Source organism: Lichenostomus cassidix, chromosome 4A (assembly GCF_008360975.1).
Source record: "Lichenostomus cassidix isolate B80296 chromosome 4A, HeHo_3.0, whole genome shotgun sequence".
NCBI lineage: Eukaryota > Metazoa > Chordata > Aves > Passeriformes > Meliphagidae > Lichenostomus > Lichenostomus cassidix.
In genome coordinates this window covers 6,060,717-6,084,838 of record NC_139485.1, presented here as the reverse complement: position 1 = coordinate 6,084,838, position 24,122 = coordinate 6,060,717, and the positions used below count along the sequence as shown (strand labels likewise).

Here is a 24,122-nt window from a genome sequence, read left to right as displayed (position 1 = left end):
GGGAAATGTTCCTTGAATTGCTGAACTGTGCCTAAATATTGTTTTAACAAAATGATTTATTCTGAATATCAGAGAAAAAAGCCAAATACAGGAATATAACACCAAGCTTCCAGAATGAGAGAGAGCTCTCAGTGAAGAACAGTTCTGTTGGTAAGACACTGAAGAAGGGCATCCTGTGTATTTAAGCCTTGTTCTTGCTGTGCTATTTTTCTGTCTGCCTCCTCTGGCTTGCATCCCACGTCACAGGCAATGTTCTTAATGTACAAAAGTCATTATAAAAGAAAGTCAAAAGCAAGTGTTTGACATTTAGTTTTATTTATTGTTCAGCTGGTTTAGCTTTCTGATTTGTTAATCAATTTTTATGTATGAGTAGAAGGTTAATGTAGAACCTTTCATGGAAACACATGATAGCTAGCCTTAAAGACTTTATTTGGACTTTTGGAGAGCAAGGTAACTTCTAAACTTCTTAGTGGATCACATCACCTTCTTTTAGTAGTGATTTTTGTTCATTTATGGCTTAATTAAAAATGGGTTTTTTTAGACTCTTTCTATTCAGACTCACAATTACTAGCAATGTAAAATGTATTGCTGTGACATCTTTGTCAGTTCTGGATGGATTCAGGTAACTCTGTGCAATGTACTGACCTTGCAAAGGTGTATTAAAGGTTTTCTAAGTTTGGATAAACTAGTTACCCTTCACAGCTTCGCTACCTTGATTATGACTGCTTTGAGTTTCCCACTGTGCTTTGATATGTATTTCTAATTTCATGTTGCCTTTGTTTTCATAGATGCACTTTAGAATTTCATTTTTTAGGAAGTTTTCATTTTATAGTGTCCTGTTTTTAAATACCTATTTGTGGGCTGTCTGGACTTGTTGGCTTTCTTTTCCCACACTACCAGTTCACTCCAAGGTGATGAGATAATCCTGATGCTGGTGTCAATTGCTGGTGACCTCCTGGAAATCCATTGGCTGTGGCAGAACAAAATTACCGAGAGTGGGAGGAGAATCAGAGTTGAGATTCTAACATATTTAAATCAGCTATTCTCCAGGATAGAGGGCTTGCATTCATTTCTCCACTAACTGTATCAATACATTAATTTGAGCTGTTTCACTTTTAAGGGTTCCTGCTTCACTGAGAATTGTAAACCATCAGCTGTAATTTACAAAGTAGAGTGATTTAGCTGCTTCATCTTTATGTAATTCTGAGTCTTATCATCCATGGGCAAAGCATCTCTGATTAAAGTCTTTCATAACACCATGTGACAGTAGAATTAGCCCTGAGATCTTGCTCTGAGTTTAATTGATTAGGAAATATGAGTGTTTCAGAAATGAAAATAGTTGAGATCAGCTAAAAGCATGCATGAAAGAAGCTCTGTTCCCCTGAAAAAAAAAAGAAAGAATTCAACAGTCAGGGGGCTAGACTGCTACAACAGTGACAGTACATTCACACCTTCAGATTGTGTTGGAACCACTGTGTTTGTCATTAAAGCCAGCATATTCTGTGGTTTAGGCTTTGCGGTGAAATCTAAATAACTGACTGATAACAGCAGTGATTATCTCTTCCACTTTGGCCATCAGTCTTGTCAATCTCCAGGTCTTGGATGGAGTAATAGGTAGTTGAAACCTTCCCACTCTACTTTCAAATCAGTGTAATTTTCAAAGAACAGAGATGGGAAGGTAAAAGTAATTAGCAACCTTCCCGCTTTGGCCTTGTTATGAAAATTTTTGTGGTGATGAGAGCAAAAAGTAACCACAGCAGGAACATGCTACCATGGTCCTTCCAATTAAAATAGTTTTAATTACGGCACAATTATCTGTAAACCTTTTTTCTCACAGCTGGTATGCAGCTTGGTTCTATTTTTGTCTGGTAACACTGGGATAACCTGGCTAAGTAATGGATTCCACTTAGAGACCACTAAGAAAGTAAACTGTACCACAGAAGATTTTAGAGCCACATTTGACAGATAACTCAAGTGTCCTTTCCTGCTGCTCTGCTTGGTTTCTCTCCTTGCAGATCTACATCTCTATCCTGGCTCCATTCTATCAATGTTTTGTGTCAGCAGGAAGATCTTATTTACCTCAAAAAGCAAAATGATACTTCTAGGGACAGAGTGGAAGAAAACTTGCAAAACAAACCCTTTTTTATGTCCTTGAGATCTGAGTCCTATACTAACTTGGAAATGTATATTTATGATTTCTGAGAAATTCTCTATGACTTAAACTCTAGGGTAGAAATAAAGCAGAAAAACCAGATGTACTCAAATTGTTGCAGGATTGATTGACTATCAATAAAAATATAATAGAATAACATGTAGCTTCAAAAGAGAAAATGGAGAAAAATATAAATTACTGTAATAGTCCAAGGTGACATCTAGTTTTTAATCTTTGAAATGATTTTGTTCAAAATGAGTAATATTTAATTCTTTCATTTTAATGCCTGGGCTTTTCTGACTGCAAGGCATCAGTGAAAACAGATCTAATTGTGTGACTTTTCCTTAAGGTGCTGTCAGTAATTCTGGCTATTGTGGAATTATTAAATGTCTTTGGTAGTTGTCACCAGACAAGAAGTTTTATTGAAGTGGTTTGAACTAGAATGTCAAACTATATTGTCAAGTTTTTAATTAAAGGGATAGCAAAACTAATGATCCCCATTGACCCAGTTTTATTTCAGATAAAGTACAATGAGTACTTGGGTAATAAACTTAAGAAAACTGAAAATTAAGATTTTTTTTTTTTTTTTTGTCTTTGAAAGAATTTTATGCTAGATACTCTTGTGTGTGCATGCAGACTGTGAGTGGCACTATTTTATGTGAATCACACTTCTGTCTGATTGCAAGCCCTCAGCTGGTGGGGCTGTCAAAAATCAATATTAGTAATGTCTTCTGATATAAATCCTGAGAAAGACTAACACAAGTTCTTCAGTAATCCTTGTTATTTTCAGGTCAAATAGAATCTACTTGCTTTCTCATCCCATAGAAAAGGTGCCTTTCTTTAAGGGTTAAGGGTAGGTGAAAAGCCAGGGCATTCTTGAAGAGATTTCTCTTCCACATCTATCTTAATGTGACTTCAGGACAAAATGATCTCATGTAATCTCTCTAATTTCAGTATCAAAATAAATGGTAGATTAGTATAATCTTTCACTAAACATGTAGAGTAGAAAAGTCAATATTAGTCATACCACATCTGTCCTTTTAAAAGGCAGTGGTTGTGTTTAACTTCTTGGCCTTATGTGGTCCTGCAGTGAATAACCTTGTGTTATTTTTAACTGTGTCCTTAGCATAGCCCATTGAAGCCTAGCAGAACACTTTTTATGATTTTAGAGTGCCTTGGATCTATCTTTTATCTAAATATGGCCTTTTATTGTTCTGAATCAATAAATCTGATGCACTGGCACATTTTCAAATGTTACCATTGCTTATTCCCTGAATGGCCTCTTTATAGCAAACCACCATGTTGCCAAATGGCTTTGGGTTTACTTTGCATTGATAAGTCCCAATTTTATAAGTGTAATAGATCTTTAAAATGAAACGTGTTCCTGGCTGGCTGGTCCCACTCAGGGTTGCAGCCAGAGGCTCAATGTCTGTGTGGGGAGCAGTGACAGGATGTGTCCTCAAAGTCAGTGCTGGGGCTGGCACTGCTGAAGGGTGACATGGACAGTGGGATTAAGGGCACCCTCAGCAAATTGGACAACTCTGAGGGGTGTGGGGTGGCTGACATGCTGGAGAGAAAGGATTCCATTCCAGAGGTACCTTGATGGTCTTGAGAAGTGATCCTGGGTGAACCTCAAAGTTCAACAAGGCCAAGTGCAAGGTCCTGCACCTGGGGCAGGGCAAGCCCAAGCACAAACACAGTGGGCAGAGAATGGATTGAGAGCAGCCCTGAGGAGAAGGACTTGGGGGTGTTGAGGCATGAAAACCTCACTTTGACCTGGCAATGTGCTCTTGCAGCCCAGAAAGCTAGAAGTGCCCTGGGCTGCACCAGAAGCAAAACTGGCAGCAGGTCCAAGGAGGTGATTCTGCCCGTCTTGACGCCAGGAAATTCAGAGCTGTGAAAGTGGTGAAGATAATTAACCTATCCTTCCTGCTTCGGCTCCCGGAATTAATAGCTCAAGAACAGTGGTACTTTTGAGTTGTTTTGAGCTTTGCAAATTTTCTTGTTTGGATTTTTAATGCCTTGTGTAGTTATGGTGGCGTAAGGACCAAAAAGAAAATATCTACTTTTCCACTAGACAGCATGTGAGTTGTTCAGATAACTGTTATTCTCCCTGGATCTTAAGGTATACAATAAGACATAACCTTAACATGCTTTGTGAGAAGTACTTGTTCTTGGTAGAAACAGTATCTTGCTAGCTATATTTCAATTATATATTTACCAGCAGTTTTCTTTTGCTTCAGCTCTGAACTGGAACATCAGCTTAACTGAGAAAAATTGTACCTCCATGAGAAAATAATGGGAAACTCAATAGTGCCTGTGACTGACTAGCTGGGGATTTCTACTTTCCAGGAACATCTTTCTGAGTGTTTCTAGATCTGTAGAAGTTTATAGCTGAATGGGAAGTTTGTTTCCTGGAAAACATTCAACAGGTATAGTGATGGCAGCCCTTAATGTTTAGGAAAGGTGTTTTTTGTAAGTTCCAGAGTGTTCAGCTTATTAAAGCAGATTTTCTTACCCTTGTATTTAAAATGTTTTTTGGGTATTGCTTTCATATTTATGATAGCTTAAAGCTTTCATGATAGTATTTTATTCCATGAGTATATTTTGGGTTTGAGGAAAAGCTTCCTTTTCAGACAGTGAGCACACATCAGACTAGAAGAAGTGACTTCATGAAAAACTAGGTTGGAGTTTGGGTCCATGTGTGGAGCTCTACTCTTTCCAAGGTTTTTGTGATTCCCCTCAAATGTAAAACCTAACTAGAGAATAGCAAACCAGACATGACTGTCATCAGCCAGATAATTTCTGACTGCTGGAACTCCTGCTACTTAGTACTATTTTACTGTCTTAGTGACAGTAAAACATGTAAGGGCCTTTTTGTATGAAAGGCCCTTATATTTTTTACATAGCTTTTATTCAACCAGCAGTTGTTTTGGCTTCTGTGCCAGACACATTTGTGATGTGAAAAAACACGAAATGCTTATTCTTTTTTTTTAATCCATGAAGCTGAGCTGATTCTGCCTTTTTTTTTTTTTTAAGTGTGAAACCCAAATACAGGAAGTTCACCTGCAAGTGGTAATATTACAAGGATTGCTTCTGTGTAATTAATGCATGTATGATTTTACTAAAATTTTTGGGAAGTTCTGCCCAGTGCTGCAAGCAAAATGTTCCAATCTTGGAGTTTAAAGTAAATGACATTTGCTGGCTGTTGTAGTGTAAACTTTGTGTTTTCGTGACTTCATCTAAAGTGCCAATTTCTCGATTCAAAGCAAAACAGGAAAAGTTACATGAACATCCAGCCCTTGGTCTGAAAATAGAGGTGACTTCACTTGGACTATTTACCTGAGAGAACGTGAGGTTGATAGTATTTACAAACACTGTTGGACGGGTTTATGAGTAGATTTTGCAGGATTATCTGAAAGTGTATTTTGGCATTTGCAGTTGCTACAACACAATTCCTTGTCTCTAGCAATTTCACTGAAGAGGAGAAGGAATATTTGTGGCTAGAAAAGACAATCCTTTCCTTATTTTCCTCTTTGTTGATACAGTAGTTTGTTAAAGCTAATCCAACCTGACACCACCTTGTGTCATATTTAATTACTCTCAAGTTTAGCATCAATTTTGAGCAAAGCCCTCCGGTTAAAATCCAGAACAATTCAATTTTTTATGTTGCAAATAAATGTTGAGAGATTCTACAGCAGATCAGAATGTGTTTGTAGTTGAGCAAAACATAAAACTGTGCACCTTCATGTACCTGGATCTTAGCTGTGCCTTAGCTGTGAGTGTGGTGTGGGCTGGAAGAAGACAGATGTGCATCCAAAGGAGCAGCCTGGGGAATATCAGACCTGGAAATCCAGCAGGAGAATGTGGCTCCAATCTGCTAATGCACCACTGAAACCTGCTTAAGGGAAATGTTAGCTCCAAAGTACTTTTTCCCCATCTTTTTAACTGGGATTGGCAGGAGAGGAAGGTTTTATTTTAGAGTAGGAGTGGGCAGTCTAGGACCATTTAATGAACTCCTAGACCCACATACTTAATGAAATTCTAGAAAGAGTGTAATTGGCTATAATTTCTGGGGAATTTTCAGTTAACAGAGGTTCACCAGCCTTGACTGTGGTGATTTTAGTAAAGACTGAGATTAGGCTCTCTTTATCAGTGTTTAGTTTAAAACATAATAGTCTAACCAAATCAAGATGAGTTTTTGGCCTTTTTTCTTTAACTTATTTGGAAAATAATGATCTAAGAATTTCTTCCTCCTTGCAGGAAATATTTATTACTAAGAAAATCTGTTTCTGAAACCCACTGAAGTATAGAGAAGAAATAATTTTTGTAATAGGCCAAACTAGCTTTGCTTTGATGTAATATTTTCCTTTAAGGAAAATAATGAAAAGACTAATGTATACATATTCATTAAATTCTCTCTGAATATGTAGCTCCTTGGTGGATTGCCCATGCTTTAAAATAATCTAAAGCTCACAGCTTTGCATCAGAAAAGCAGAGATTTCTCTCTGATTAACCCACACAATTTTCTTAAACTGCAGGTGAATATATTCTGAGAGGTACTTTGCTGGACTCACGATTCCATGTTAAATTGTCTTAAAAAAAAAAAAAAAACCCATCTCAAGGCTGATTGCTGATGTTGAGCAGGACTGGTAGGGATAAACCATTAGAACAAACTGATGCTGCAGAGCAAGCAAATCTTTTCCATTGTGTTTACATTTACATCTTGGCATTGTACACTGAAAGGTCATGATTAAAACATGGAGAAAATTCAGCTTTTTTTTTTTTTAGGTTTTGTGTATGCTGGAATATTTAGAACTTTATGGAAGGCTAGGCAGAAGTGACTTGAAGTATAGCTCTGGCAAACTTTGAATAGCTTGATATGTGTAACAGAGAGATACTGTAGTCATATTTCAACTAGACATGGAAGTAGGATGTTTGAAATTGGTGGGGTTTCTTTGTTTTTTGTGGTGGTTTTTTGGTGGCATTTTGGTTTGTGTTTGGTCTTTTTGGGTTTTTTGTTTGTTTGGTTGGTTTTTGTTAGTTAGACATCAATGATTTAAATGCTCCAGATTAAGATCACTTTTGTCACAGATTGTGTTTCTCAGTGGCTTAGTCTCTATAACACATATGTTCAGATTTTTAATAGTAATCAGCCGCTCAGTGCTTGTAGGATCTGAGTACTTAATATGTTTTCAAAGTTCCACATTCATTCTGTATTTCAGTTTCACTTTGTAAAGCTGAGATAATGTTATCCCTCTTCTTTACAAGGATATTGTGAGATAAACGCATTAAATGCTGCAATGTGCTTGGGACTTATGCTAATCTTAGGAGTCTAACATACTCTAGTAAACTAAGTACCTAATGTGTCTAGATGTTTTCCTTCTTCAGAAATTGCTTGGGTAAAACTTAGCATAATATGAATTATCTTTGTAAATAAGATGAAGGTTTTGGTGCTGACGCAAATACCAATACCAAGGACTCCAAATGACTTGAATGAACTTTGATTTGGTCCATTAAAATTTCTCATGAACAATTTTCAGCACTCAGGTTCTGAAAAATTAATTTTCATTCTGATTGTGTCTTGTGTTATGAATAATCTTGAGGTTTTATTCATAGAACTGTTATGTGCTCAAGAATATTTGAGTGTTGTATTTATATAGCTCTAATGACTGTGACCATTTCTGTTCAGGTCACAGGAATTAGGTTTCTGAGGCAGTAAATATCACCACTATTAAAGGCAGTTATTCATCCATTTACAGGCTGTCAGGTGGCATGACAAATAACTTGCTATTACCTTTTCTGTGTTAGGAGAATCAACAAATGTTTATTCCTTCCAGTGTTTATTCCCTGCTTTGTTAACCCCTTTTGCCTGTTCCCCCCTTCCACTGCACTTGGTCATGGATGGAGTGATGCCCTTCACTTGTGAGAGAGAAGCAGCAGTAAACCTTGTTGACCTGAAACAGCGAGTTAACAAATTGAAATGGTAAATGTGACAATGCTTTAACAAGATTTGATAGCAAGGCAGACTTGACTATTCACTGCCTAAAGGACAAGGTCAGAAAAAGCTGTCAGGGAGAGCCTCCTACTAAGTCTGGAGATTCAGGAAGGACCCTCTTGTTTTCCAAACTCCTCCTCAGACTGCAGCTGGATCCAGTCCCAGTCTCAGACATGATCAGTGGTGTCTGTCCAAAGGAGTATATGTGCACAGTCAATCCTTTGTATCGTTTAGCTGAGGTTTCAAAGGTTAGCATGCCACTGATCACTTCCTGAGGATCTGTAGTGGCAAGGAAACTTTCAGCCTTGTGGGATAACCTTGAGAGCTGTCCTGCTCAAGGGGAGCTCCTGGAGTGCAGCCACGTCCATGTGGGAGACCGCAGTGGGCCCTGGGCTGTCCACTATTTATAACGAAATGATTGACTGATGGGGATATTTACATAGTGGCAAGACGTCTGGGTCAGTGTTCCAGACAGCCCTTGGCTGCCCTGAAGCCATCTGTCCCCAGAGTCCCCAGGAAGCTGATGCAGGCACCACAGTCCCTCTGGCTGTTGGGGCAGGGAGGAGGCAGCACACATCACACCATCTGCAAATTAAACATCAAGCCTCTTCAGGAGAAATGCAATTACACTCCAGGATGTGGATGTGCTGTCCTGGTCACTGTTCTTGGTCAGATCGGTGTGGGTCTCTGCTAGTGAATGCTGTGCAGTTCCACCAAATCAGACCCTTTTGTTTCCACTGGAGTTTTGTGGTTTGCAACACTTCTAATGGCTCTACAGAGACAATTGTCTGTGATCATGTTTAGAGGTTTTGTTTTGGAAACAGGATCTGTGTGAGCAAAATAATTAATTCTCATTGAGCAAAAAACTCTTGCAGGAATTGGAAGGAAATCTTACAAAATTTCATTGTGAAGTTGAGTCTTGAAATACACTAATAAATATTATGTGTGGTATTTCAAGGCATGGTACTGAGAATTTTTGACAAATTGTAACTTTCTGAACCTTATTTTCTAATGCAATGTCTATGATGGTTCGTATGCCTCTGAGTGTCATAGCAAGGAGCATAAATTGAGGCAGGTTCTCATTTAAGAATCCAACCCCTGCAAATAAGTTCAAGTGATTTTTAGATAAAGAAAATTAATTCAGTAGGTTCATTATCAGCATTCCAGTAAGTACTAGAAATAATTTTATTTGCAAACTAAATCTATGGAAATTAACAAAGCTGATAAAATGAAGAAATATTATTCATATTTAAAGTGAATTTCTTTAACTATTCTAAGGGCAAGCAAGATAAAATGTCTGAGTGAGTTTAATCTTTGATTTATCGAGGCAAATAAAATTAGGATTCTTTACATTATAATGTTAATACAGCCAAAATTTAAATAGTTATCTTAAACATTTATTATGACTGCTGTATCTGTTAGATAAAAACCATTAATTTTAAGTGCCAACAATATAAGATAGGAAAGTGTGGACACTTGGCTAAGGAAAAGAGGATTCTAAAACTCACTTAATCACTTACAATGTGTAGAGGAAAGTGCAAATTAAATTTTGATCTGAAACATTAGTGATTACATCTCCATTTTCATTCACCAATACTAGGTACATGGTATTAATTCCTCTTAAAGGAATTGTTATAGTACAACTGTTTTGTAGCTGTTAGTTTTTAAATATAAACCAATAGTTCATATTGCAATTTTTTTTCTTAAAAGACTCAAATTTGAAAGAGAAAATCAGCTAAATTTTGCTTCATAAGCAGGATGCCTAGGCAGTTCCTAGAGTCTGGCTTTTGAAATAGTCGTAAATTGTTACAGAGCACACCAGTTCTGATATTCAGATATGAAACCATTTGCATTGTAATGTTTGAAATACATTCCTCCTTCAAGTGTTACATACAAAGTGCTCCTCTGCAGTTTATGTGTTCTAAAGGTTCCCTCCCTCCCTCATTGTTTCCCCTGTCTGTCACAGTCCTGACTCTGACAGTGTTCAAACTCATCGTTCAATCACACTGTGCAGAAGTAAGGATACAGCTGTGACACAGAATTTTAGGCAGGTTCTCTTTAATGTGAGCTTAAACTAATGCAGTTCACAGGTTAGGCCAACTTTGTGGCCTTGTGAACAGCAACTATCCTTAAGTGGATTTTGTCCTCCACCCCTTACACTTGCGCAGAATGGGATTTCCTATCCTGGTTTTGCTGGGGTTTTTCTTCCCGCAGGCTTTGGGATCACCCCCTCCTGCAGCTCGCGGACTGACACAGCGCGTGGATTTCAGAGGCTGCAACCAGGGGTGTCTCAGAACTTCATCTATGCGCAGCCTCAGATCCACGTCAGGGTGGAGCAAGCGGATGATGAGGTTCTTGCACTCTGCAGAGAGATTTTTTGACTTGAGGAAGGGAATCTTCCGTTGTTTCTGAATCTGAAGCATTTCCCTGACGTTGGAACTATCAAATGGCTGTGAGGCATAGAGCATTGCGTACAGGATGATTCCCAGGCTCCACATGTCAGAAATCCTGGGGTCACAAGGAATGTGCTCGAGCAGTTCTGGGGCTGAGTATGCAAGAGACCCACAGAAAGTGCTGCTGAGAATGGTTTTTCCATTTCCATCCCGAGTCAAGGGTTTTGAAAAGCCGAAGTCTGACAGCTTGAAATTAAGATCCTTATCGAGAAGGATGTTGTCACATTTCAGGTCCCTGTGGGCAAAGTCCAAGTCGTGGCAGTGCTTGATGGCAGAAGCCAACTGCTGGAACTTGCTGCGAGCCACACTCTCGTCCATCGCACCCTGGGTGGTGAGGTAGTTCAGGAGGCTCCCCTTTTCCCCCAGCTCCATCACGATGTACACTTTCCCAGAGGACGTCTCAAAAATCTCGTAGGTTTCGATGATTGAGGGGTGGTGCAGGCGCATCAAAGCTTCCATTTCCCTGGGGAGAAATTTCTCCAGGACATTCTGAGAAATTTTCTTCTTGTCAATGATCTTGATGGCCACTTTGCATTTCAGGCGGTGGCTGTAGGCAGATTTCACTTTGCCATAGGAGCCTTCTCCAAGAGTGTCGCCGAGGCTGTAGCCCTTCTTCTTAAGCACCACAGCATCCATCCTGGGAGAGCTGCAGGGATCTGCCCCAGCGGGAGCTGCTGTGCATCCTGTGCTGCTGGGCTGTGCTCCACGCCCGATGGTGGCTGCAGGGGCACTGCTGTGCCGGGTGCCTGAGTGGGTTCTGTGTGATCTCATGAACAGTTGTCCTGGAAGGTCAGAAGAATCTTTGTCATTTCATGGACCTGCTCTGTGACATCACGGAGGGTAAAACTCAACACAGAGTTGAGTGCTCTGTGCTGTCACTGACAGCTGCCCCTGCACATTGCAATCAGAAAATGGAGATAATTTCTCAAAGATGTCATCCTACTCTGGCCATCTTAAAAAGAGAAATACAGTGTTTATATCTTGGTTTTGTAATGCTGTTTTTCAGTTGTGCTATTGCTGTACATCATTGCTACAATATACTGTGCTGTTTTGGTGGATTTGAGGAAGATAACAAAAACCACCTGAGGACCTAGACTTTGTGGAGCAGTGCATTGAAAATCCCTTTTTCTTTTTTTCTCTTTTTTTGGTGGAATGATCCATGCTGATTTGTTAATGAGTGCTGTTTGTTGAGTTTGATTGCAGTAACAGGTGACTGGCCTGAATCTTCCAGGGAGTGTTTCAGAGTCCCACCAGTTCAGTGATTTTTGTCAGTATTGTTATGAGTGTTCTAGAAGTCTGTTCCTTATTTCAGAAGAAAATAATTCTATGCAAATTCAGAATAATCTGATAATAGATTAATTATCTGCAGATAATCTCTCTGTACACGCAGCTTTCTTTCCTTGCTTTTAACACTTAGTGCTAGTAAACTTCCCAAGAAATTGCAGAGAAAAGTTAATTTTTATTAGCCACGATACCATTGCAGAGAACAGCCACAGAAGCAGATTAAATAACTGGAAGTCACAGAAAACTGCAATCAATTTCAGTAATAATAATTTTGTCGTTGTTTTCTTTGATATTAGATGAAATACTCTGAGTTGATTTCAAATTGATGGCATTCCTTTAAACTGAAGGTTTTATTCCTGAGCCTACAAGGTTACTATAGATGTGAACAAACCAGAAAGTTTAACTGCAGGTTTGGAATGATAGTAGTTCTCAAGGGATTAAACCTTTTTTTCTCCTGTATTAAGTGGTGCATATTTCTCTTGCATCAAGTCTTTTGGTTTGATTTTACGGAGGATTTGCAGTGGATATTTAGCACATGCTGCTCTGCATATTTTTATGTTAGTCTTTCAACAGTTATATGGAAGGGAAAATACCTTTATTTTTGGGGAAGGGGAAAAGAGCAACTCCCTGATGTTATTCCAGGGCAAATGTTCTTAAGGGCATGGACAGTTATGGTAATTTCAAATTAGAGGTGTTACTATTCAGCATCATGCTGTCTGTCCTGAAGGTGCAGGCAATACCTGAACTGTGAGAGGGAAGGCATAAATCATTGTGATGACATTGGAAAGAACAAAGAAGAAGAAGAAAAGTCTTTAAAATATATGCAAGAATGCATAAAGATTTACTGTGGACTATTAGAGGTGGTTGTTTCCAGGACATTAATTTAATTGGTTCTTTTCAGGTATAAATAAAAATGTGGCCTTGTATTAAATGTTGGCTTGCCTCATATCACCTACTCATGCTTAAAACCACTCCCACTGCTCGTGTAGATGGCTTATTTTCATGTCAGCCTGGTAATTCTTTGGGAAATCTGTCTTGCATCTGGACAGTTTTATATTTGTGAAAGGTACCCAAAATGTATCATGCACACCCTGCTTGTTGTTTGTGTCTTCTCATTGTCATTCTTTCAAAATTTGTATGAAGGGATGCAGAAAAATATTAATTTTGGTGAAATTGTTAAGCAGTGATTTCCACCAAAGCTGTGGGGTAGAATTAACAGAATACTACCACAGTCATTTTATTCTCACAATAATTTAAGGGCATGATAATTTTTTAATAAAAATGCTCATATTTTTACTCTTAATATAAATTAAGACAAAAGTGAGTGTCAAATCCGAGTGTATCGACTTTTGCATAATTTTTTTTAGTAATTGCCTGCTGGTATGGTCACAGGCAATGGATGTGGAGAATGGTAGGTATTTGTTCCCTGCTCTGTAAGATCAGTCATGATGCCACCATGGAACCAATGGATTGGGAAGGAGGATCTATGTTCAGCAAAGCAGTTAATTCCTCTGGTGTTAAATGTGGTCAAACTTAATCAAAATCTAAGTGAGAAGTCAGATCTATTATCAGTGAAATACATTTTTGTCTCTGTGGGTGTTAATGTAAGATTTTCTTTAGTTAAAGCAGCTTATTGGTGTTTAATTAGAATTTTGAATAATACTTAGAATCATCAATATTAACAAATTTACCAAAATTATACAGTTTTTTTCTGGTGCCCATCTGTGTCAGTTGCAAATGTAATAGACTCAGGGCTTTAATGATGCAAATTAAATTTTCCAGTGAGAGAAATGCCAATATAGGCCAAGAATTAATTCTGAATCCAAAGGGGGAAGAGCAAACTATTAATTCATTACATCTGGCAGAAGCAAGTCAGTAGTTTCCTCTTTAATTACTTTTGTTATATTTGGTCTTAAATGAAGAGGAAACCAACCCTTCCTGTCCAGGTTGTGCACATGGACTTGCTGGACTCCTCATCTCTCAGACAGACCTGGATTTCTGTTGCTTTCTGTATTCTTCCTGCTCTGTCATCCCCTTTCATAACCCTCTTGGGTCAGGGGATGGAGAGAGAGCATGGAAATCTCAATTGTATCAGGGTGGGCCCAAGTGCACCAGCAGTGCCTCAAAATCAGGTGTTTCACACTGGATCAGGATGAGTACAATAGGAACTGAATGGCACACTCCTAGTGGGGAGAACAGCTGGAAGGCAGATACATTTTAAGCCCTGGATGAGTATTTCCTTGCATGCTAAATCGTCTGGAAAACAATTTTTTTTTTATAGCTGTACACCCCCATTTTATAAAAACAGGGTACCTGGAGAATATTTTTTTTTCTGGAATAGAATTCATGATGGAAGGAAAGGGTCCAAAGCAGCCAGCACCATAGCTCCACACCACCTTAAGTCCCTTTTATAAAAAGGGCTTTTTTTTTTTTTTAATTTTCATTAGAAATCTACCTTTGAAGTGTATTGATTTAGCTGATAATACATTTTTTAAATAATACTTGTGTTGGTTTTGGCTGGGGTAGAGTAAATTTTCTTCCTGGTAGCCTCACAAAGCCTTTCACTCTCTTTACCCTGGTGGGGTTCAGTTGCCATCTGGGGTTTAACCATGAGACTGTTGAAGGCATTTTCTAGCCTTACCAGAATTAGGTATTGATTTTTATTATTTATGATTTCTTTTCACAGAAATTTCACAACACACTTGTCCTGGTTTTCTAATGTGGAAGAATTATCACACAATAAATTTAATAGATTTTTAAGAGTATTGTCATGGGAAGTACTCTGGTGGCATTAAATTCTTTCTTGGCAATTTCATGGAATATTTATCAGTGTCTGGAGGAACTCTAAAATATGATTTCTTTGTATAAAACATCTCTGGAGATAAAAACTTTAGGTTGACTTTTAATTCCAACTTTGCACATGTGAGTTTTTTGTTCCTAAAGTGCAAGATCTGGAGTGCAAGTCCTGCTGTAGAGTTGCAGTGTGAGGTCTGACTTCTCCATGGCTTTCTGCTCTCCTCTGTAGTTCTAGGAGAGCTGGAATTGCTGATATTCATGTGGAAGAGTTAACATCCTGGTAATGACAACTCTGCCAAAGCCATCCATCATATTTTGGCTGAATCTGGCAAGAATGGGGAAACTGAAAAGCAAATTGCTAACTTTAGTGAAGAGAACCCTTTTTTTTTGGTGACACAAAAAATTGGTCAGAATTAGGGATGAGCTGAAATCCTTAGTTTTCCATGTCCTTGTTTACTGTGGGGACTTGTATGTTGTGGCTGTCTTTTCTCTGGATTGACCAGAGTTCATATTCTAAGAACTATCAAAATAGTTTTCCCCAATAATTGTAAATTCCATGAATTAAGACTTCAAAAACAGGCAAAACAGAAAAAAAAAAAAGAAAATTTTCAAGCAGTTCTTACAGAAGCATATTTGTGTTTTGGGTTAGTCACTTGTAAGTGTAAGAATGGTAGAAAAGTCCTTTTTTAATTTCCTTAATATTTTGCTTAGGAGTACAGTACTTTGAATAAGTACATGCTGTGAATATCTTGTGTGAAAATAGTACAGGTTTCATAAGAGTGTTGCATAAAAACAAAATGAGAACAGACTGTTTCTGTGAAATAGTCACAGGTATTGACCACTACGTGGGGAACATTTTCTCCAGAACATGTTAGGGCTTTTTTTTTTAGGCATTTATGTTGAAAATAAACAATTTAATTAAAAATAAATCCCATGTGCTGGATGAAGCACCTGGCTGCTTGTGTGGAAATGCTTTTAGGTTTATACTCTATGCAGCATTTGAGAAATCCCGCCTTACCTGTCATGAAATCCTTTTGTGCAAGAGTCAACCTACGTGAGGAAATAAACAGATGGTATAATTCAGAGTACACAAACTGCTAGCTTAGGTAAAATGCACGCTGCTGATAACCCACTAAGCCTTCCTGGGTATGTTAATCCTAATTTATGTTAAATCGTAATTAAGACAGTTTTGTTTATTGCTTGTAGCCATGAGCACCTGGAAGACTGACTAATCCCATCCATGTGTTGGGGACAATCCAGCTGCTATTGTTAGCTCAGAATGCAGAAAAATTTGTATTTGTGAGTTGTTTTCATTGGTGTTTTTTCAAGCATTTATAGAGGCCCTTTTCCCCATTGGATCGGGAACTGAACAGAAGAAACATCCTAAATAAAATGGATGAAGGGATTTTTGGAGCAAGAGGCCAAAATCTAAATAAGCTCCCTGGGTTTCCAGCCAAACTTTAAACCAGAATATTTCTGATATACCCATGCAAAAATAGATTCACAACTTCTGTTGTAGCTGTGCTTCTGTTTGGTGTTGCACATAAAATTAGGCATAACTGTCAGATTTTCAGGATTCTGAAGGGTTTTATTCAGGGGTGCTATCATAGAAGTGAAATGATAAATGATGGGCAGAGGAAAAGGGGCAGCATAAACTGAATCTCAGGAATAGAGCCATAGGAATGGGGAACATCTAAACTACTTTCTGTAAAATTTCAAGTTCTCAGTTGCGTCTTTTTTCCAATGATAGGCTAAACCTATGTTTTCACAAATATGTTGCTGTGTATGGAAGAGTTTTGGACCTGTACCTCATACATGTAATCACACAATCCATCTGTCATGGATTGTGCCATCAGCTGACAAGAATTAGGGGCTGAAGGTGAAACCAAACAAGGACATGTATTTCATAGTTTGTACAAAATTCAAGTGTCAGTCCAACTGTTTTGCAAAACCTTCTGATTCTTCCAATGTTTAACTGATGGTATTTGCAATTACATGGATTTTCTTGCCAGTTAAAATTAGATTTGATTTTTGGAAGAAAGGAAATTAGAAATAAAGAATTTGCAGTGTGCATATGTGTGTTATAGAGCCTAAAATGAATGCCATATCTGTAATAATTTTGTGTGGATTCTTCTTACAGACAGCAGAGAGCAGCAGTGTGATGACCTGAATCAGAAGGAATAATGTTAAGGAATACTGAAACTAACTAACAAGTTAAATGCTTACAAACCCCCCCAATTATTGCTTTGATACTTGTGCATTTGGTTTTGAGAGACTTTTGCAAAAAAAATTAGAAGATTGGGAAAAAAAATGACATCACCAATAAAATAACCATCATGAAAATAATGGTCAAGCAAGATGTTTTCATACAGTAAAAAAAGTGACAGCAGAGGGTGGGTAACTAATTGTTCAAGGGAAATGAAGGATAGATTAGTGTCTGAGCTGTTTTTAGAACCGTCCAAAATGATGACATAGAGACAAAGACAAACATTAGCTCACGGATTATAGTTTAAAAAAATTTACTTGAGTGTGTACTTAGTAGTCTAAAAATTGCTAAACTCAGTTAAATGAATTTTTGGAAATCATTAATTATGTCTCCAGGTAATTTTAAAATCAGTTTTTTTGTTCATCTTAAGAGTTCAGAGGTATGGCTCAAACCAAATTAAATCATTTAGGATAAAATTCATCCTGTACAACTGTACAACATGAAATATTGTTTCTAAGGACTTGAAAATAGTTTTTTCGTGTATCCCACTTCATTTGATATTTTATTAACTCAAACCCAACATTTGCTTTTTTTATTTTTTTATTTTTTTTTAATTTTTTTTACAGGTGCCTGTGTTTTACCCTCCATTATTTTCCATAGTAAAAACAGGGTGCAGACTCTGGTCGGTAATGAGCAGATATAAATACCTATGAGTCAGATAAATTATGCTGTATCCCTTCATTCCGGGGAAACTGCTACACTGAAGGATGTAAGCAGATGCTGTTGCCCTGGTGATTGCTCGCTGGAGTCTGGATTGCACCAGCTCTGCATTCCTCCCTTCTCCTTTTGCATTTTAGACTGCTCCTATGGACAAAGGCTGCAAATGAAATGCAAAGAAATTAAACAGCAAGCATAGAATGTCATGAGTTGAAAATGGCATGAGGATTATAAAGAATTATCACAGTGTTAATATAGAACATAAACAGAGATGCATGAAATTTCTGCCAAGCTGATCTAAGGGCCTGAGTTTGTGTGTCCCATCTGAAGTAGAAGAGACAGCAAGTCTCTTTTTCTGATTTATACAACTACTTTATGATAGTTTAATTATCGAGTTGTCTCTGTGGAAACTTTTTTTACTCTTTTATTTTTTTCCTGTCTCTCTTTACAGCTTTATGCCACAAGATCTAATCTGAAGTACACTGAATTAAAAATAAAAGCTGTTACACTCCACAGATTATCCTCAGAGCTCTGAAAAAAATACTGTTAATCATGAAATGTTTATTCTCTGAATTTTTCTCAATATTTTTCCCTCATAATGAAACAGCCTTCATTTTGGAAGCAGGTGGTCCCTTAGGTATTCAGAGTTAGTTGTATTCTTGAATTTGTGTTTTACAAAGATTTTGATAATACAGGCTTTTCTTAATGCATTTGTAGCTGTCAGTTTTTGAGCTTTGTGTACTTCTCATAGCATGTTTTTAAGATTCTCACTTTCTTCAGAGAGCCTTAACATTTCTTGAGCTTGAGCAGCATGACTGAAATTCCAGAAGAAGCTGTTATGCAGCAAGTTGCTTTTCAAACAGATCTGATCCTGAAACTTTTTACTGCACTATGGTGTAATTTCATGCTCTCATGCCAATTGTTTGAACTGGTACCAACCTCACATTAGCTGATAAGACAGAAAATTTCAATCATGTATAGAAAATCAATAATTAAATAATTTTGGCTCTGCTTTCTTCAGTCTCAAATCCTGCAATCACTGCATCAGCCGAGAATATTGAACATAATCCTTTCAATGCATTCATTGACCACATGTGTCAGCACCTGCATCTCTCAGCTGGCTGCAATCAGAATGAGTTTTCTGATAGAGTTTTTTATAAAATAAGAATTATTTATTATTTTTATCTATCTGTAGACCTGATTTGACTGGTAGGCTTGAGTGATTTAAGGCCAATAATAGTGCAATTTCTGAGCAGTTTGGTGTATGACACCTTTTTTTGTTGGAGTCCTTGTTGACTGCATTAAGGGGAAAACAAATCACTAATTGGCCCCCAGTAATGTAAATGACTCAATGTTCCTAAAACCACAATAGGTTTTTATTGCGAGGTGTGGTTTGGGAGATGTTGAACTTCCTGGTAATGTTAAAATCATGGGGATAGTAGACAGATTTTCTTATTTCTCCTTTTATTTTGCTCTTTCTGAAATTCCTTCTTGGACTGCTATGCAGTTTATTTCACTGATGGATTCTATTTGCATGGATTAAAGGTCTTCTAAATCAGAAGCACAGAAAGAAACTAAGAAAGGACAGACAAAAAGGACCAACAAAATAGGACGACAGTAAGTCATAAAAATAGAAAAGTATCAGAGTCAAAATAGAAAAAATCTTTTCTATTTTGTCACCAGTGATTTCTTTCTGGTTGATGGTGTATTCCAGATTATCAAGTTTCCAAGTTTTGTTTTATATTTAAATGTGTTGATTGATTGATTTTTCTCCAAAATCATCTCTGTGGAAGGTGTTAGCTAATTGGTTTTTAGTTTCAGAAAGACTAGCTAATTGGTTTTTAGCTTTAGAAAGACTTAAGCTCCTTTTCAGGAGACAGCTACTAATGTAGTCCTTTTATTTTGCACTCCAAAGGAGTATGATGGTACAAAAAGTGTGGCAAGGAGCTGAGACTTGCTCTGGTGTGACAGTGACCTTACCCCAACTTTTTCCTTGCAAGACTGAACCAGATTTTATGATAAATTTTGGTACCAGGCTTCTGACACAGCAGTGTAAGTACCCCAAAATCAATTTGACATTTCCTAATGATCAAACAGTCTAGTTTGTGAATAAGTAATGCTGTGCTTCTTTGGAGATATTCACAATGTTGCATACAAATGACATGATTGTGTCAGTTAAAGGCTGAATTAGTAGAAAGCCTATTTATTGTCCCTGAAATGCAAGGGTTTCCTCATTTCTGCTGAGGTCTCACAGTGGAACTGTAATTGTGAATAATCCAGAGAAGACAGTGGAAGAACAATGACTAAAGACAGAAATTGTGAAAATAACATAATAGAAGCCAAGTCAAGCTAATGAGGTTTTTATTAAGAGGTAAAGCTCATTGAACTTCTCCTGCCAGTTGGCTTTTGGCTGATGATATTAATTACTGTGTTTTGGCCATCACAAGACTGGTTTTCCTGGTGGACCCAGAAATAGCTCTGTTGCATCAGAACTGACACTTTCCATTAAGTATTCTGCTTTTACCTCTACCTGCCTGCATGAGACTGCACTTGCTTTGTCAATGGAAAAGCTTATTAAAGACAATGGGAGCCTTGGCACCAGCAGGATCATTCTAACAGTATGTTGGTGCAGTGCATTAGGAAGAGAAAGGCATCTAGAATTCACAGAGCTAATTAGGACATATTCTGCCTTTTCTAATTGTGTGTGTGGGTATGCTTCTCTCAAAATCATGGAGAGATTTTAATATAAATTCAGTGTGGTGTGAAACCTTTTCCTTATTTGTGCAAAGGCACTCAAGTCTTACCATCACTTTATGGTGTTTATCTACTTTATGGCTAATGTGCTGCTGAACTGTAAACAAATACAAACAGGGTTATCAGGCAAAACACATTAACATAAACATTTTAATATCATGCTCTTTGTACATCTTCAAGTGGACTAAGTATTTAAATGAAACATTAACTCTTAGAAGTAAAATGCAAGTTTTATTGTTTTCTTTCAGTAATGTTATCCCACTATTAGACTTTGCAGTATGTATTTTGCTGTGTTCCACCACTGAAAACTGAAAAGTCCCAGTGTTTATCAAAAGTTTTGGTGTTAAACTAAGAATTTAAAAGGCAAGTGAAAATTTTTGACTTGGACAACGTGACTTGAAAACTAAAGTATTTTGTGTTAATGAGTTGACAGCTTTGATCCTGCTGGGAGAGGGACAGAAATCAGCATGCATCTTGACTTTTTGGCATAATTCATAAGAAAAGGATCTGAGTTCCATTCTAGTTCACATCAAATTACATTAAGATAAATAAAATATTGATTAGGATTAGAAATAGGAATAAACAATCTATCCTTGGGGTCTTGTGCACACAGAAAAGGGATTCTGACATTAAGAAATGACACAAACCTAATTTATTAATAATATAAATGGATGTTCACGTTGTGCGGAAAAAAAATCCTTTGCACCTATTTTTTGATATGGAGTAGAAAGAAAACAATGTGGCAGAGTAGTATTGCCCACATTTTTTTAGATTTCATTAATGCAGTCAGTAATTTTCATAGGTACAGATTTCTAAAAGATGATGAGGAATTTAGATATTTCCATGACAGATGATGGCACAAGCTCTGATGAGTGGTTTGCAATTTAAAAAAAGGTACCTGTATTCTCACACCTACCAAGAAGTCAAGGAAATTCTTAATATCTTTTTATACCTTATAGGGATAGATGTGTATACAACTGAATAAGAAATAAACCAGAAATGGAATACCAGCAGGAAAGTTGACTATCAAGCAGGAAATTAATATAATATAATATAATATAATATAATATAATATAATATAATATAATGTTTTTTCTGACTTTTACTTTGAAGGATTATAAAGTGGGGAGGGTTTGCACTTCAAAATAGACCCTGATCTGCATTTTTGTGTAGGAAATAACCCTTTATGAATGAGAGAGACCTAGGTGCAATACATGTTTGTGATTGATACTGCTTCTAGTGTTGCTCCTCTTCCAGAGAATACCTCAGTCTGTTTTCAGTTTCTTTTGTATTTATCTTTCTGAAAATGGAAATGCATGCTGCAGTAGTGGTTGGATTACAGCTTTTTTTCCCCCTCTTATTTGATCTAAACAGTCTGTATCTTGTCTCAAGTTACTGGAGTCTTTTCTTTTTCCAAGTAAATTAACAGGATTGTCCATTAGAAAGGAAATCTGTTCCCTGGCAGCAGAGACAATTCCTTGATAGCAGCAGAGTCTTGACCTTGTTGAGTCATCAGGTTGGCTTAACCTGAACAGCTGCTTACAACTTTCATAATTTTATAAAAACTTTGAAATGCAGAGTTCTGGGGGTATTTTGGCTAGATATGTCAAACCTTAACCAATAATGAGTCATTTCAGTGAGTAGCAGTGTGTCAGTTTGTCTTTTAATCTTGCAGCTATGTCAAGTTAACTGCAGGTACAAGATCAGATGCAAAGTCTTGACAACATTTTCATTCCCAGCAGATCTGCAAAACTCACTGCTTTTTTCAGGAGTTAGAGATATTTTGTTGTAACCCACTAGATAGTATTGAACACAATAGGAAAAACCCTCTGTTTTAGAGAGAACTGTGTTAAATTACAGGAATACTGTTGCCTGGAAGAAAGAGAACGTTTTCAGTTGGATTTTCTCCTGTTGTATAAGGTATATGAGGATTAATTTGCTTTTATTTTTTTTTTTTGGCAAGTGATTTACTTTGCATTGCTTATACCTCCTGAATTTTGGGTGTGGGTTAATGCACAAGCTTAGTTTTACAAATTGTTAGAGGGGTCTGAGGAGGAAGAGTGGATTCCATACTGCAAACCACGTTCATTGTATGGACTGCTGGCTCACAATGGGCTTCTGCATCCACCTCCCTGTCTAACACCCCATAATAAGTGTCTTAAGTCAGTTCTGATGAAAAGTTTCTGTGGGAAAAAGTGCACATAAGGAAACCTAACCATTAGGAGTTAGCATAAACATTGCAGAATTAACACAGGAACAGATGGACAATTTTCAAAAGCTGAACCCTTGGCCACAGAGAGATGCAGAAAACCTAAGCACAGACAAAGCAGATTAAAAGCTAGGAACAGTGAAGAGTTTGTTTTTGAAGCAGATTTTTAGAGGAAAAAAAAATTCTCTGAGATATGGTTATGATTGTCTGAATTTCTTTTTAACTTGAGTTTTTCCTTGGAGAAATGGTTTACTTTTTTTCATTTTTCTAGCTTTTCAGCAGAATAGGTGAGGTGATCAGAGGTGACTATGGAAAGGTGTTGGAGTGAGTAAGAGGACTAATCCTATAAAAAACCTCCCTGGGATCCAGTTTCCTGAACAAACCTAAAAATTACATCTCAGGACCCTAATTAGACCTTCAGAACTTCTCCATAGCTATCCAAACTAGGTACTGATGGAGAGTCTCTCCCTGCCCTTTCCACTCATGTGCTTCTCAGAAACCCTAGAGTGGTGTTTACTTCATACAACACTCACTGCTTTTCTTAGATACATGCTGGTTTGTGGAGTGCATTTTTCTGTAAATATATTTTAGAAAGGGCCAAAATATTTTAATTGTCTCCTGGATATTTTTTCCTTGGTGTCAGAAATTAGGCTGATTAATAGTGTTCATAAAGGGGCAAGATCACAGGCACAGCTGTCTCTGAACATTACTAAAGTTATAAAACTGTTAATTTCTCAGTGGTATCATTAAAAGAAAAATATTTTATGCAAATGTATTTAACTTTACAGGTAGTTATTCAGATTGTGGGAGTTATAGTAGTGCCTTTTTAAAGACATTTTACCTGTGTATCATTCTGGACATTTTCATTTGACTCTATTAGAATTGATAGCTCTGCTCCACGCTAAAAAAAAAAAAAAATCTAGTTTTAAATTTTAGTTTCCTTAGGATGACAGATCATGACCAGCAACTAAATTTTAAACAGACATTAAGGTAAAATTAGCACAATACTGAAAGTTTCCAGTGTTTATATCTGTGCTCAGCTTACAAAGCTGTTCTCTATTCAAATAAAAATAGAGAATAGGTAACAAAACACTGTGAGCAGGACTATTGTCTTTTGCTGCCCATGGACTGCCTAAGTAACCAATAACCAGTTTGATGCATTTTTTCCCTTTGCATAACTCAAAGATAGTAGAGTTCTGTACAATCAGTTATGTACAATCAGTGACATAACATTTCAAACCAGTAAACTGATTCACTACAAGCTGTTATCCCAAATTGGGTAAAACCAGTAATAATTCCCTTCTGTTATTCTCTTGGGTACAATGAACTGTATTGTGAACCAGATTTAGCTGAGTATGTGGAAAGAGAGCCTGATAGACCCTATTGAATCAATGGACACCAATTAAAGTCTTTAGAGATTAAGAATATCTTCCTGTTCAATAGCATTTGTTATCTTAGTTTTCAAAGCTCATGATATTTTTCCTATTTCTAAAAATAATAAGGATGTTCCTAGTGAAACATAGGCACATAGCCTCAAACCCAATTTGTTTCAA

General features: G+C 37.2%; 1 protein-coding gene and 1 long non-coding RNA gene across 2 annotated transcripts in view; one reads left to right on the top strand and one right to left on the bottom strand.

The window, feature by feature from the left end:
- Positions 1-24,122, top strand: part of LOC146437382 (uncharacterized) — a 92,566-nt gene that overhangs the window by 53,872 nt on the left and 14,572 nt on the right. The window lies entirely within an intron of this gene.
- On the bottom strand, positions 10,192-11,385 carry LOC146437383 (testis-specific serine/threonine-protein kinase 2-like). Its single transcript, XM_085060287.1, has one exon. It carries the CDS (start codon positions 11,372-11,374, stop codon positions 10,280-10,282), a length of 1,095 nt encoding a protein of 364 aa, XP_084916413.1. The 5' UTR covers positions 11,375-11,385; the 3' UTR covers positions 10,192-10,279.

Coding starts and splice junctions, on each gene's coding strand:
- LOC146437383 (XM_085060287.1), bottom strand. CDS start 11,374: ATGAGATCACACAGAACCCACTCAGGCACCCGGCACAGCAGTGCCCCT.